Source organism: Pezoporus occidentalis, unplaced genomic scaffold (assembly GCF_034315485.1).
Source record: "Pezoporus occidentalis ecotype Australia unplaced genomic scaffold, CSIRO_AGI_Poc_V1 ctg148, whole genome shotgun sequence".
In the NCBI taxonomy this organism is placed as follows: Eukaryota; Metazoa; Chordata; class Aves; order Psittaciformes; family Psittacidae; genus Pezoporus; species Pezoporus occidentalis.
The window spans coordinates 1000297-1016363 of record NW_026913295.1 but is presented as its reverse complement, the minus strand read 5'-3'; the positions used below and the strand labels follow the sequence as shown (position 1 = coordinate 1016363).

The 16067-nt window shown below is 55.7% G+C and overlaps 1 protein-coding gene across 4 annotated transcripts in view; it reads right to left on the bottom strand.

Moving 5' to 3' along the window:
* The window catches only part of SHISA6 (shisa family member 6), a 542762-nt gene extending 540448 nt beyond the window's left edge, over positions 1-2314 (bottom strand). For all 4 annotated transcript variants that reach the window (XR_009963172.1, XM_062610582.1, XM_062610583.1 and 1 more), the window contains exon 1: positions 1256-2314. Coding sequence is in view for 3 of the 4 variants with exons in the window: in XM_062610582.1 (XP_062466566.1) it covers positions 1256-1935 (680 nt within the window). In the remaining variant the exon portion in view is untranslated. The remainder of the gene's footprint in view (positions 1-1255) is intronic.
* Between the last annotated feature and the right edge of the window lie 13753 nt (positions 2315-16067).

The following is a 16067-nucleotide window of genomic DNA, read 5'->3' as shown; positions in this document are numbered from 1 at the left end:
AGGAGAACTGTTACAGAAGCCTGAGCTTTTGCTTTTAAACAGGATTTTCCCTGACACACTCAGAGTGTTCTCTCTTGTCACAGCAATGTGTAAAACCACGGAGAAAAGGATGCCAAAGCACTTCCTGAGCAGCCGGCCAGAGCAGACAGACCACTAGCTCAAGTTATCCCCATTTAGAGGCGAAAAGAAAGAAAGAGAAGGAACACTCCCGGCTGCCAGCGCTTCCCTGAACTCCCCTTGCAAAGGCCAGAAGGAGCAACTGCCTTCGCACTCTCTGAACTTCTCCCCTGAGCCGGGCCAGGCATGGCAGGACCCATGGTGCTCAGGGGGTCTCTGCTCTCCGGGGGACAAGGGGGGGACCCATGGGCAATAGGAGAGCTGGGGAGGACCAGGGGGAAGTGGGGGACTCAGGGGGTGATGGGGTCTAAGAAGCGATGGGGGGGCTGGTGGGTGATGGGAGGGATCAAGGGGCGATGGGGGAGGCGGGGGGTCAATGAGAGGATCGGGGAGGGGAGAGCGGGGCAGTGCGGAGCTGTCCGCGGCCGCGGTGCTGAACAGGGCTGCCAGCCCGGGGCCGGGAGAGGGCACAGGACGGGTCCCCCCACAGAGGGACAGGGGAGGGGATGAGGATGGGGGTGCGGGGTCGGGTTGTCCCTGGGCACTGCCGAGGAGGAACCCCCGGGTAGATGGTGAAAAGGCGAAAAGCTGCGGGTGGTGCAGAGAGAGAAGGCTGGGACAGCCCTCACAAAGGAGAAACCCCTCTGTGAGCAGTTCACGGGGGGACCCCTCGAAGCGTGAGCGAGTGGAAGCTCTTCTGGACCGGCAGCACGAAAGGGAAGCCCTCGGGCAGCCGCTGGGTAGGGGAAACACTCGGGAGGGTGGCGCGAGGGGGAAACGCGTGGTCAGACAGTGCAGAGGAAGAAGACTTGATCAGGCAGCCCTCGGGGGACCCCCTGGACAGGTCGTACAGGGGGAGAACCTTCAGAGAGTGGGGCAAAAGCAGGACCCTGGGGCAGCCTGTGGAATTCTCAGAGGGGTCACACCACAGGGAAACTCTTGGACAGGCTGCACACAAGGGGAAGCCCTTAGGTGGGTGGTTGAAAGGAGGACCCTCTGGATGGGTTGCACGACAGGGAAGCCTTTGGACAGACAGTGCAAAGGGGAAACACTTGGAGAGGCAGCATAAAGGAGGAACCTGGGGAGAGGAGGGTGCCCCTAGACGGAAGGGGCGCCGGGAGCAGGGGGAGGGTCGCACCTGTGTATGTTCATCTCTCGGGGCGGACGCCGTGCCTTGTCGTAGGCCACCTTGGCGAAGACGCCGGCGATGAGCACGAAGGCGATGGCCCCGCACGAGATGTAGACGGTGGCGTTGGTGCTGTCCTTGTCCGGGTCGTATTTGTTGGCGTCCCCATCGGCGCCGTCGCTGCCGTCGGCAGGCAGCACGCCGCTGGCGGTGGTGGGGTGGGCCCACTCGGGGCTCTTGTAGTTGCGGCACAGGCTCTGGTCGAGCTTCTCGGCGCGCTTGTTGCAGCAGAAGCGGTAGAAGCAGGTGCCGCAGCAGTAGCGGAAGCCCGTGAGGCTGTTGTTGCACTCGAACTCCTTGTCCCACTGCCCGCTCACGTCGTAGTACCCCCAGCACGTCTCGTACGCCGGGGCCGAGCCCCCGCCGCCTCCCCCGCCGCCGGAGGGCGTCCTGCCGCTCCCCGCGCCCTTGCCGCGGCCGGGCAGCGCCGTCGGGGCCGCAGCCCCGGGACCCGCCAGTGTCTGGTTCAGCAGCTCCTTGCCCGGCTTCGGGGTCCGCCGCGGCGCCGCCGCCCCCTGGGTCCGGTTGCCCTTGGCGCGGGGGGGCCCGGCCGCCTGCGCGGCCAGCAGCAGGGCCAGGAGCTGCAGGGACAGCAGCAGGAGCAGCGGCAGCAGCAGGTGCCGCGGCCCCATGGCGGGGCGAGGCGGGCGGGCGGCGCGGGGCTCAGCGGCCGCGGCGCTGCCCCATGGAGCTGGTGGCTGTTGAGGGGGTGCGGCAGGGAGGGTGCCGGCTGTGGGGTAAGGAGGGGAGGAGGGGGGGGGGGGGGGTTGTCCCGCTGCTCCTCAGCGGCGGCTGCCCGGCGCCGGGCGCTTCATGCCGGCGGCGCGGGGCTGGAGGCGGCGGGGTCCCGGTACCCGGTGAGCGGCTGCTCCGGAGAGGGGCTGCGAGAGACGGGGAGAGGGTGAGAACGCGGCGCGCTCCGGCACCCCCGGCCCGGCCCGGCCCCGCCCGCACTCGGCCTTACCACGCCGGAGCGGGACTGCGGCGGGGCCGGCGGGCTCCGCGCGCCTCGCGGGGGCCGGGCACCGGCGGCTCGAGGAAGCTCCGCCCACCGCCGGCGGGACCGCCCCCGACCCGCGGCGGCGCGCGGAGGGACCGCGGGCACCGGCACCGCCCGCTGCGATGGGGCCGGGGGAGAGAGAGGGAGGGGCCCGCAGGGGAAGGGTCCTTATATGGGGGAGAGTGGGAAGGGTCCCATAGGGGTGCAGGGGAAGGGTCCTTGCGGGGGGAGAGTGGGAAGGGTCCTTGCATGGGGGAGAGTGGGAAGGGTCCTTGCGGGGGGAGAGGGCCCTTGCATGGGGGAGAGTGGGAAGGGTCCTTGCGGGGGGAGAGTGGGAAGGGTCCTTGCGGAGAGTGGGAAGGGTCCTTGCAGGGGGGAGAGTGGGAAGGGTCCCATAGGGGTGCAGGGGAAGGGTCCTTGCAGGAGGGAGAGAGGGTCCCATAGGGGCGCAGGGGAAGGGGCCTTATAGGGGGGAGAGTGGGAAGGGTCCCATTTATAGCGGGGAGAGTGGGGGAGAGGGGAAGGGGCCTTATAGGGGGGAGAGTGGTCCCATAGGGGCGCAGGGGAAGGGGCCTTATAGGGGGGAGAGGGGGAAGGGTCCCATAGGGGCGCAGGGGAAGGGTCCTTATAGGGAGGAGAGTGGGAAGGGTCCTTGCAGGGGGGAAAGTGGGAAGGGTCCTATAGGGGCGCAGGGGAAAGGGCCCTTATAGGGGGGAGAGTGGGAAGGGTCCTATAGGGGCGCAGGGGAAGGGTCCTTATATGGGGGAGAGTGGGAAGGGTCCCATAGGGGTGCAGGGGAAGGGTCCTTATAGGGGGGAGAGTGGGAAGGGTCCCATAGGGGCGCAGGGGAAGGGGCCTTATAGGGAGGAGAGTGGGAAGGGTCCTATAGGGGCGCAGGGGAAAGGGCCCTTATAGGGGGAAGAGTGGGAAGGGTCCTATAGGGGCGCAGGGGAAAGGGCCTTATAGGGGGGAGAGTGGGAAGGGTACTATAGGGGTGCAGGGGAAGGGTCCTTGCGGGGAGAGAGTGGGAGGGGTCCTATAGGGCCGCAGGGGAAGGGCCCTTATAGGGGGGAGAGTGGGAAGTGTCCTATCGGGGCGCAGGAGAAGGGGCCTTGCAGGAGAAGGGGCCCTAAAGCGATGAGTGTGGGAAGGGTCCTTGCAGGGGAAGACTCCCTGTGGGGTGCATAGGTGAAGGGTCCTCACAGGGGTGAGAGTGGGCAGGGTGCCTATAGACCCATGCAGGGGACATGCTCCCTGCTGGTGGGAGCAAGGTGCAGCGTGTGGACTTACGGTCCCCGCAAGAGAAGGCGGGGAGTAGTGTCTGTAGGAGTGTGCGCTATATGGTCCGCACATGTGTCTATAGGGAGACAGGGACAGGCAGGGGATGTGGTCCCTAATAGTGTGTGCACTCAGTATTGTTCCTGTAACTGCATGAGATTCTGGATTGATGTGTGCAGGAAATCTGGTCCCTGTGGATGTTTGAGGGCTACACAGACCCTACAGATGTGTAAGCACATTGCGGACTCTCTGGCCATAAGCAGTGGTGTGTTCCCTGTCACAGCTTGGGGAGGGTATGGTCATAGAACCCCAGCCTGGTTTGTTTTGGAAGGGACCTTAAAGCTCCTCCAGCTCCAACCCCTGCCACAGGCAGGGACACCTTCCACTGGAGCAGCTTGCTCCAAGCCCTGTGTCCAACCTGCCCTTGAACACTGCCAGGGATGGGGCAGCCACAGCTTCTCTGGGCACCCTGTGCCAGCGCCTCAGCACCCTCACAGGGAAGAGCTTCTGCCTAAGAGCTCAGCTCAGTCTCCCCTCTGGCAGGTTAAAGCCATTCCCCTTGGCCTGTCCCTACATCCCTTGTCCCAAGCCCCTCTCCAGGTTTCCTGCAGCCCCTTCAGGCACTGGAGCTGCTCTCAGGTCTCCCTTTAAGGAGCCTTTTGTTCTCTGGGCTGAACCAGCCTAAGATCCTTATGGACATGTATGAGCAGACCATAATGAATGCACACAAGGGACAGGGACCCCAGAGATACATAAGCTTTCCCAGGGTCAATGGAGCATCCCTGGGAAAGTGCACTGAGTCCAACTGCACCCCAGGTCCCTGCTGCAAGGGCTCAGCTATTGTGCTTGGGGTGCAGGACAAGGCATCCCCCACTCCCCACCTCTTCACTCTGGTTCCTCTCCAGGTCAGCTCTGGGGTGCTGCAAGAATGGGCTCACAATGCCCTGGGCATACCCAGTGGCCAGGCGCAGCCATCACACGGTTCTTGAAGGCAGTTTTGAGCAAGCAATGAACACAGGAGGTTTCATTGAGCCTCTGGGCCCCCAAGCTAGAATTTCCTCAAAGTCCTGGTGCTTCCCCTGTGTCCCATTGCCAACCGAACTAAAGCCTTTGCAAACATTTCCTGAAGACATACACGGCGTTGCCAGCTGTAAGGACACACAGAGGACAGGGAGGAATCACAGCAAAGAGGCAGGAACTGAAGAAATGCCCTGTAGCTATAGGCAGGCAGCTTTCCTTAGAGTGGGAGGGTGCTGAGAGGGGAAAAGAGCAGTGAAGAGAAAGAGGAAGCCAGCCCTGAGAAATCCCTTGCCTGTACCCCACACCCTGTGAATCATCTCCTCAAGCTACCTCGGTTTGAATGCCCCCAGCTCATGGCTGGGGACACCTTGTAATTCTCCTGGGAGACCTCATGGTCTGTGAGGTTGTCAAAGGAAGCTGCAACCCTGTCTTCTAAAGCTGCTCTGATGCTGGGGGACACATGAGGAAACCAGGCAATGGCTTCGTTCCTCAAGACCCTCCCTGCAGTGGCCCTAGGAGTCTGGGTTTAAGGGATGTGCCCAGGTCTCACTGGTATATCAACACCATGGGTTCCTCAGCCTCCCCTGGCCCCAAACACAAGCATGAGGCAGAAGAAAGCAGCCTGAGGCCAACGTGGTATGAGACCACGCAGATGAGGGTTTGAGCTGGTTTAATCCATGTACCCTTCTGAGCCCTGACTCCTGTGAGCCCAGCTCAACATCCCTCCCTTTGGGGACTAGGCTCCCCTTATGAGTGTCCTCCAAAACCTCCTGTCAAAGGTTCTAAAGCAGATCTGGCTGATGCTGCAAGGCCATCTTCAAACATGGGCCTTCCATCTCTCCAGTATGGTTTCATCAGTCACAACTGCAAGCATCTTCAGCCCTGAGCTGCCTTGAAATGCTGTCCTTGCTTCTCCAGGGAAAACTGTAGGAGTCATCAGGATGTAATCACCTGCACCTTCACCTCATCTGGTTGTTCCCTGCACACTTACACAGCAGGTGAGGTCTCTGCAGAGGGGGGCTATCACTAGAGAAAGCCCAGCATGCTGTCCCACATGGGGAAAGCTACCTGCTGATGGAGACAATCCTCAGGGACAAGATCTGTAGTTCTTTAGACATAAGCTCCTCTGTCTTTATGTTACAAGGGCCCCAAAAATGCCTAGGAAAACTGTCCCTGGAGAACAGCACCAAGTGTTACATACTCTGCCCCATGGAACATCTGAAGTTTGAGATATGTCTTTGTCTAGTGTGTCTGCACAGCCTCCAGCACCGGCTGAGCCTTGGGCTCCACATGCCCCTGTGATACTGCTATGGCTGCATCAGACCAAGGTAATGAGGAAACACCGAGATGCCTCTGCCTCCTCCTGCTCAAATCAACAGCAAGAAGTATTCTAAAGAAGAACAGAGTCTCCACGGATCTCCTGCGTAATGCCCAGAGCCAAAACGAGGGGATGGAAAGCGCTAAAGCAGATGTGGAAAGAAGGAGACAGTCACCAAGGAGCAGCGTGAGACTCCGGGGACTCCCCTGGGGCTGGCAGTGCGCTGCTGCCTGCAGCAGGAGCGAACAGCAGCCGGGATGCTGTTACGTGCGCTCCACACCTCAGGATGCTCGGAACGGCGGCGCTGGTGCCAGCTCCGCTCCCAGGCTTCATGCCTCCTAAAATCACTACAGCACCTCCAGCCCTGCCGCTTTCATCTCTAGCCCATCCTCCCTAGGTTGTTTTTAGCAGCGTGCCTGCTTCAGAGCTGTTCTCTTGTTCATCTTCTGTGCTGGGAGCTTTTATCTGTCTGGAAGCGTCGCGGCTGCTGGCAGCCAAGGGAAGTGCAGGTTCAGGACCTTGGGTTTCATCTACTTCGTGCTCAGAAGCATTCCCCTTTAGCCCCTTTTCCCCGGCACCACTCGTGGGACTCTGGTGACTTTGTGAGGAGTTTGCAATGAGTCTGATGTGCTCCGGAGCTCCAGGGATTAAACTGTGACCGCGAATCTTCATTAAAACGAGCACAGCACTTTGGACCTAATTTTTCTTCTAAAATTAATGTAGCTACAAAAAGCTAATAACAGTTTGGGGGATTATTTCTGTAAAGCTGAATTCCTTCCTGCTTGACTAGCTATGCGCTTGCTTGTAAATGTGGTGCAGGTACAGGATGGATTCTGAGGTTGTTACAAGCAGGAGGCTGCTTACTTCCAGGTACAAGGGAGGCAGGGAATTGAAACCAGACAGGGAAATGTGAGCGCCCTGGGACGTCAGGGCACTTGCACACAGGGGCAGTGCCAGATGTGAGCAGCTTCTTACACAGCTTCCTGAGCAGCTGCTTCAAAGACAGGGACAAGAACCTAGTTCATAAAGGAACATTTCATCAGCTTTTAGTGGCTGGTTTATTCTCCAGTGCCTGAGAGAATTCTGTGGTCTGTGTGGGTTTGTATACTTTGAGGAACCGTGATTATCTTTACCCATAGGAACGTCTTGTTTCTTTCTCACTCTTCCTATCCATCCAGCCACTGTGGCAGTGAATGTCACAGGCTCATGATGTCCTACAGCAGTGACGTGTGTGTCTGTCTTTGGGGCATTCTCAGCACTTGAGCCTCTGCCCATTCCCAGTAAGGGGGAGAGGAGGAGGAGGAGGCTGTGAATGTCTGTGTGGGCCATCTGTAAATGGAAGACAAAGAAATTTCACCAGCAAATGATTGATTCCTTGGTGTTTTGTCCAGGTCTGCTTACAGAAGAGGCTTCAGAAAGTGCTTTTACCACTGCACCTCTACAAACCCCAAGGTCCTGTGGTGGCGTGGATGGGCAGAAGTTCAGTGTCTTCTCCTGGTGGAAGAAGCTGTGACATGAAACTGGACAGCCAGACCCACAAAGTTCCTCCAGTGATGCTCTGTGGTGTGTCGGGAACAATGCTGATGTCTGCACAGCTCACACATCTGCTTTCTGCTGCTTTTCCCTTCCCTCCTGATTTGAACTGCTCTAAAATGCACTTACACAGCAAACACTGGTGTGGGGGTACCAGAGTACCCCTTCATGCTCCTTCCTTCATGCACAGAAGAACATCTGCATGTAGAAAGCCAGCTCTAGGCTGACTTCTTTTATGGTCCCTCCTTAGCTAATGGAGACTTGCTTCACCCAGAAGACTTGCTTCACCTGGTTCTATCTCTCCACTTTGTGCCTCTTGTGATGCCTTCTTGTTAGGAACAGAAACTCCAGCACAAGGGAAACCCTCCAACTACTCACTGCAGTGTGTGTCATCTCCTGGGGATTCAGGCAGAGAGCAGGGAATACAGAGAGCTCAGCATGGGCTCCTCCTTCGCTGCTATCTACTGTGCAGTGGAGGCTCCAGGGCTGCCCACCAGTTTGAGAAAGATGTTTTAAACTGCTTTGGCTTCCCACCTTTGTCACTGAAAATTGGGGCTTTGCAATGGGTTGTGTCTCTCTCTGTCCATGAAGGACAATATGCTGGTTAAATGCATCATATGACTGATGCAGGGATCTTGCTCCTACATTGGATACTGGTGGTTAGTTTCCTTTATCTTGCTGTGCGTGCATAGAAGGGAAACTCGTGAGAGCTTTTCTTTTACATCTCATTACTGTCACTGTTGTTATTTCCATTACCACTATGGTACCAACCTGTCTCACTTACACAAGGGCAGATTTCTTCTCTTCCCAGCACCTAGCCACGCACCGCTCCATCAGTGTCCAACAGCTCTGACTTTCCCATGGGACCTGGAAAGCCCAGCAGTCACTCTTCCATTCAGATTGTCCTACCACTCAAGGCACTTCATCATGAACCAGTCTGAGCCAGGAGAAACTGTCCAAGTCAGCAGAGAAGCAGATGGAAGGAACCAGATTGCATGCCTCCAACACCTTGCACAGTCATTACCTAGCCACACACGGGCTGCAGATGATAACATGAAATGAGAGATATTAACATTGGTGTTGAAGATCACAGGGCTGCTTCCAAAACCAGCGATTTGATGAGGCACTCAGATAGCTTCCTCTGTTGAGATGGCCTCCTGGCTCTGTAACTCCACGAGCCCTGTCTCCATACCCACTCCACCCAGGCCACCAAGGACAACTCAGGCTCAGACAACCTTGAGGTGATGTGAATGGGCATTTTTTCTCTTCTCCAAAAGATTTAGACTTAGATCTAAGGCAGCAGCTCTTCCCTGTGAGGGTGCTGAGGCGCTGGCACAGGGTGCCCAGAGAAGCTGTGGCTGCCCCATCCCTGGCAGTGTTCAAGGCCAGGTTGGACACAGGAGCTTGGAGCACTTTCATTAAGTTAGAATTGCCACAACATTCTCTGCTTGCTTTAGTTTTGATACTGCAGAGGTCACAGCTCAGATCTTGTGTCACTTCTGATGGGTGAGGAGTCTTTCTTCCCTCTTGGCAGATGACATGGACAGACAGGTACCCAGAGTGGCCACCTCCCAGCAGTGGAAGATCATTGCCCCCCTGCTACTGTTCCAGGGTTCTCATTAACATAGACAGAGCAGACAAAAACAGAATGTACCTAATGCAGTTCTGAACTGTACAAGTGCTTCAGAAAAGGGGACAGACACTCTGCTTACGTACGGCTGAAGGATGCACAGAAACCATCGTGATGGGCACAGTGTGAGATTCTACAGAGAGGGATGGGGCAGGAGAGGAATCAGAACTGTTTGGCAGAAGTAGGCCAGGCTGGAGGTAACGTGGGACTAGAAGGATGCTAAAATGATGTCTGCAGCTTGTCAAAACAATTGGATCCCTGTGTTTTATGCCTAGACTATCAGGCTTGCTCTGCCGTCAGCACGCAGGGACAGGGGGAGGCTGTGCTGTATGGATTTGCTCTTTAAGGAGAAGCTCAAGTCCTGGGTAAAAAACAAAGTGTGAGGCAGTTACAGTGGGTGTCACATGGATGGTGACTGCTGGGGCTGTTCCCATCCTGCTGAGCGCTGTGGCTGAGTCAGAGCCCACAGGAGAAGGGCAGGAATATTGGCCCTGACTCCTTCAGTTCTGTGGCTGCTGCAGTGGGACTCGTGCTGGAGGATCCTCTCTCGTTCCCTGTGCTGTAGCTACAGGCAATCCCTGCTGTCCAGCAGGTGTTAAGGGAAAGCAGCTGTATCCAAACCACTGGAGCTTCCTTGGAGCTGTTCCTGGTTGCAGCACACACTGGGAAAGCTGAAGGACCTTTGTCTGCTTTAGATGTGGGCATCCATCATCCTCTTTTGGCTGCCTGATGGAGACAGCCCTGCTTGGCTCCTCACCGTTAATGAACACTGGCTTGGTGAGTTCCTTGTGCTCCCACACTGCTGTTGGTGTGATGCCACCCACCTTTCATATGGGCTGTAATATTGTACCTTCCCTGGCAGGTATTACCCTCGCTGAAGGTACCTGTAATGGGACCATGGGAGGAGCAGAAGCTGAGATGCTTCCAAACCTCAGGACCTACAGAGACTTCTGCTGCCTTAACAGTAACTTGTGCTCTTTGAAGGGGGACTTATATTTCCATGGTCTTTGGTCCATGATCTTCATATTTCCATGATTTTCAGTCTCCAGCCTAGCTGGGAAGCATGATCCGTGGTCACCTTCCTACCCAGCTGCTCAGCCTAAGGAATACCCATGCCACCACACCTGTGGGGAGGCACTGTCATATGCGTGCCACAACAGCTTCCCCTTGTACCCTGCTCTCAGAGCATCCATGTGAACCCAGAAGCAAAGAGGAGCGTGAGCACAGTCCTTCCTCTCAGTGGGTGAAGCAGCTCAGAGGAGGAAGCGCTGTGGGAGGCATTGAGAGGTGGCAATAACAGAGACTATGGGAAGACCTGTACCAAAGGGACACTGCCCAACATTTGTACCTGTGATTGAGCAGCACGAGCAAGTGCAGGGCTCACACAGTGACCTGACAAGAGACAGGCAGGCCTTTTGTCAGCAGGGCAGATTTCTGCATAAGGCAAATGAGTTCTCAGGGATGGCAGTGCTTTCAGATGCTGTGACACATCCTGCCCCCTGTCTCTGCAAGGGCCTCTGTTCCTCTTTACAGGTGAATTTTACATCTTTTCTAAAATCCCCAGGGATGAGCCAGTTCTTCCCAGTCATTCCCGGGCCAGCTGAATGACTGGAAGATGGGAGGACTCAAAGGCCCTTTGAACAGAGCTCAGAGCACTCTAAAATGTGGCTGTTTTCATGTCTGAGAGGGAAACCAAAGCGAGGTGAACCCCAGGCTTGCAGCGTTCAGCAAAGGATGAGGGGTGGGATTGCTGCATGGCAAGTCTGGGTCATCTTTGCCACGTACCTGAGCAATTCCATGCTACGGAGCAGGAGGCAGTGGGAGGAACAGGCTGCAGTGCTGAGGGCAGGCTGCCTTCACTGCATCCCTGTGGAACTCTGTTCCTTAAACCTCTGTGCTGCTGCCACTTCCCTCGTCTCACCGGCCGAAAGCACCCGTGAACAGCCCAATTGCTGCTGCCGGCAGCCAGCACAACAGCTCTCAGAGCAGCCCAGGAGAGGGCAGGCACCGTCCCGCCTGTGCAGGGACTGAGAGTCCTGTGGGCATCAGAAAACAGGGTTGATTCCACCAGCAGTGGTGTCTGGGGGAAACTGGGAGTGAAGGGAAAACTGGGTTCTCCGTATTGCGCAGGGTGGGATGTGCAGTGCATGCTTATGAGGGTTTTATTTGATATTCCCTTTTCTCTCCCAGCACGTTTTGCAGGATGTGTACCTGTAGAAACGAGGACAAATCCAAGACCTGTGCCAAGCCAGGGTCTGCAGGAATACTCCCGTGGTTCAAGGGCATTATTTGCCAAGCTGTATTTCACTGTAACGTGGCTGTGCAGCTGTGATAACTCACCACGGGGTGCACAGGTTTAGTGAGCGTCGTTCAGAAATGCACCATTACTGGGAGTATGAGCTTGGGCTGCCGTTAGTCCTCTGGGCACACGTGGCCAGTGCTAGAAGAGAGGGTTGAGAGACAGAAACCTGATGGCAAGAAACTGGTAATAGAAAATAGACACCTTCCACCAGAGCAGCTTGCTCCAAGCCCCTGTGTCCAACCTGCCCTTCAACACTGCCAGGGATGGGGCAGCCACAGCTTCTCTGGGCACCCTGTGCCAGCGCCTCAGCACCCTCCCAGGGAAGAGCTTCTGCCTAAGAGCTCAGCTCAGTCTCCCCTCTGGCAGGTTAAAGCCATTCCCCTTGGCCTGTCCCTACAGGCCCTTGTCCGAAGTCCAGCTGGGATACAAAAGCCATGCAAGTGCAGGAGCCCTGAAGGGGCAGAGGGACATCACCAGGATACCAAAGCCATGTTTGCACCTTATTGCCAAAGTCCATTGCTCTGATGAATCCGTGGGCACATCTCATCTTTGCAGCACAATAAGCAGACCATAGTGTGCAAAGGAGATGTAGCTGTGAGACCAGGTGACATCACATATTCAGGGCTAAGAAGCCCTGGCTCTGGTAAGCTTTATTTTTGCAGTGCTGTATGCATCTCACCCTGAGATACTGAGGAATAATAACTTCTCCTTGTGCCTGAGTGTGACACAGGGACTGCTCCCCCTGCACGTGTGTGCCTGCTCGTGGGGAGCGGTTGGTGAACTCGCTTGGGCTTTGGAACTTTCCCCTTTGCAATAATCCTCGATCTGTTTCTCTTATGTTCAATGCGCAAGAGGGGAGCTCTGCCTCAGTTAATTTAACTCCCACAAATTCCCATCACTGCTGGGGAGTTGTGCTTCCTCGCCGATAAAGCAGCTTCTTTTTGTTTCCAAGGGTTAGAGATTAGATCTGGTTACTGTTATACTGTTATTAAAATTCCCATTTACTTTTTTTTTCTATCTTGCTATAATTACAGAAAAGATGGAAAGAAAATGTTCAGTTCAGAACAGTTCTGGAACACTGAAATATCCCTTGCCCTGTAGCTTCCATGCACAGAGAAGGCAAGAGCCAGAACTGCCTGTCCTCCTCCATACCCCACTCTCTGGGTTGTAGCATGGAGCTGGACCAAATTCCTCAGGCCTGCAGCAAAACGGGAGCTGCCTCTGAACAGAAGGTCCCTGGAGCATTTTGTCTCCCAGAAAATAGCCTTGTTTTGTCCCAGACGTGAATTTGCAGCCTGGCCTCTGATCCACCACCTGTGGTTTCAACAGGGATGTAAAGGCAGGCAGTGAACTCCTTATTTACCCCACATGGATCCCTGTGCTATGTAAGTCAGCAGTTACAGTGACAGTGTGGGACTCTGTGCCCATGGCATGGGGTGAATGGCTGCCTGCAGGTAACAGGGGAGAAAACGAAGCCTACAGGCACTGCCATAGAGGCAAGTCCAGAGCCACACCAGATGGAAGGAAGAAATGGGTCCCTTTGGAAGTGGAGGCCACGGAGATGCTGCGAGGGCTGGAGCAGCTCTGCTCTGGAGCCAGGCTGAGAGAGCTGGGCTGGGGCAGCCTGGAGAAGAGAAGGCTCCTGAAGGGGAGACCTGAGAGCAGCTCCAGTGCCTGAAGGGGCTGCAGGAAAGCTGGAGAGGGGCTTGGGACAAGGGATGTAGGGACAGGCCAAGGGGAATGGCTTTAACCTGCCAGCGGGGAGACTGAGCTGAGCTCTTAGGCAGAAGCTCTTCCTTGTGTGACCCCACAGGAGGAGCCAGGGGCCCAGAGCCCAGCATGGGGAGTGCTGGCCCCTGGCTCAGGATGGCGTTAGTTACTCACTGTCAGCACGAGGGAGACCAGGAATAAGAAGCAGCTTCAAGTCCCTGCTCCAGGGGCTGCATCCCTGAAGCAGCATCCTCAGCAAGCAGAGGGGACACAGCTTTGGCTCCATTCCTGCCTGGGAATTCACTCACTTGGCTGGAGGGGGAAGCCTTTGCAAATGCCAAAGCCTCTGTGAGGCAGCAGAGGCTGCACTCCCGCAGCTCCAGCCATGGTGGCTCTTCACAGAGCCTGGCTTCTGCACACTCCTCCCTGCTTCATTTGAGAGCCCACAGTCCTTCATCTTGACTGTTTCAGCTCCTGTCTTAGGAGGATGGAGATGCCGCTTTCAGGTTCTGTGTGACATATGGGGGAGTGGGTGTGGGGTGGCTGGAGGTCACCTATTAGCCAGTAGCATTCCTGTCTCTTCATGGATGCTTAACGGGGTGTCAACAGCCACAGTATGACAAAGCCTCTGAGACTACAGAAAAAGCATTCAGGAGAAATGGATTCTTCTCCACACTGCACCAATGACCTCCTATGGGATGCTATGTGGATAGCTCTGCCTCTGGCCTTTGCTCAGGCACCATCCAGGCAGTGGGGCCAGGGGAATTCGCTTTTGGGTGAACTGTTTGTCCATTGTCCTCTCCCTTTCTCTCCTCTTTTTTCCCCTCCAGCACTATCATCCCCTTCCCTGTAATTGCCAGTGAGTGTCACTGAGCATGAAACCAGAAATCCATACTAAGGATTTTTGGCGGCTCTGTTCGTGACGCACAGAGATGTGCTCAGGATGTTTCCAGGTAGCTGGGGCTGAATTTTATCTTGGCGAACATAAGGGTTACAGCTCCACAGCCTCCATCCTGTAATGATCCTTTGCCCCTGTAGCAGCTTCCTGCTGGAGGACCATGGAGCATCACAGCCCTGGGATCACTGGAGATCATCCTGTGTCTCACCAAACGGGCCTGGCTCTGGGAAGGAGAGCAACGTGTGACAAGGAGCACACAGTGCCTGGGACACCTCCAAAGCAAAACCCAACACATTTAACTGACAGTGGGACAGAAATCCAGGTTGGCAGGACTGTACCTCCCTGTGCTGGAGTGTGGCAGGACTCCAGGCTCAACACCCCTGTGTGCATGAACCTGAGGAATGAGTATGAAACCACCAAAGAAACCGCTGCTCTCCTCTGGAGTCCTTCAGAGGCGTGTTCTAAAACGTGGTTTCTCAGCAAAGGGGTCAAGATGTCTTCCTGGGCCTTTTTAACAACAGAGAAGCCCTTTTCTGTCTGTGAGGGAGAGATCTAAGTTCTGAGCAGCAGCAGGAACTTCCCAAAGCATTTTGATGTTTCCTAAACGCAGTGGGAGGAGGAGGTGGGAATCAGGGGTTTATGGGAGCTTTGATTGCCTCACCAGTGACACCCCACCTGGTCTCACTCTCCAGGTTTCTCCCAGACACTCATCTGTGAGCAGAGGTAGGAGAAATGGTGATTGAAAATAGAGCTGATGTAAACCAGGAGAGCTGATGTGGAAGTCAGAGGAGCTCTACTGAGTCATTGCAGCTGCAAAGCAGGGTTGGTGATAGTCAAAAATCATAGAAAAAGGTGGTCAAAAGGATAGTGAGAATTTGTAGAAAAGGGAAAACACTTCTGGCTCCCTGTGATGCAACAGTCCCATGGCAGGAGTGTGACCACGGCCAAGGAGGAAGATGGAGGATCCTGCAGGAAAACTGGAGAGGGGCTTGGGACAAGGGATGTAGGGACAGGCCAAGGGGAATGGCTTTAACCTGCCAGAGGGGAGACTGAGATGAGCTCTTAGGCAGAAGCTCTTCCCTGTGAGGGTGCTGAGGCGCTGGCACAGGGTGCCCAGAGAAGCTGTGGCTGCCCCATCCCTGGCAGTGTTGAAGGGCAGGTTGGAGACAGGGGCTTGGAGCAAGCTGCTCTAGTGGAAGGTGTCCCTGCCCGTGGCAGGGGTTGGTGCTGGAGGAGCTTTAAGGTCCCTTCAACACAAACCAGGCTGGGGTTCAATTCTATGATGAACCATTGACACGTGTCTGGTAGAGGCAGCATGGGAGTGGGCACTGAGTGGGGATGGGGGCAATGGGCAGCAGCAGGCAGGGCTGAGCCAGGACTGCAGGTCCTGCCTCCGAGGTGCTGTGGTCACTGGTGAGCCCTGGCAGCAGACACTGATGGAGCTTCTTGAGGAGCTTGGAGGAAGGGTCTTTGTACCAGACATTTCCCACCATGAGCAGTCCTCTGAAGCGTTTGGTCCTTCATCAGCCTTTGGATCAAGTCTCTGGACACGCTGTTAGTATTTTTATTTCTAATTGGAAAGACTCTGGATTTCATAGCTTATAATTTGGGATGCACTGATGTGGATGCACTGGACCTACTCAGGCCCCAGCTGATGTTCTGGACTGGACCTGCTGTCTGTGATGGGTGAAATACCACCCCTGGTCCTCCAATGGCAGCACACAGCTTGCATTGGAGGTGCTGAAGAACAGGCATTCTTCACCTCCCGCCCCGTTCCCCATGGTGATTCAGCTGCCAGCACCAACCTCATCTATTAGGAGAAAAGTGGGAGCTTTGCACTGGAATTTTGAGAGGTGTCCTGAGGTTCACTCTGCAATGCCAAGGCAGGCAGGCTCCAAATAGGAGCATATGCTGAACATGGTGCAGCTGGGGAGCTCATTGCCACAAGAAATATAGATGGGTTTAAAAGACTGTCAGACGAATCCATGGCAGAATAATACCCCCAGGGCTATTGGACACACAAATGCAGCTCCTGTCTAAGTACATCTGAAGCGCAGCCTGCCTGAAGCCTGGAG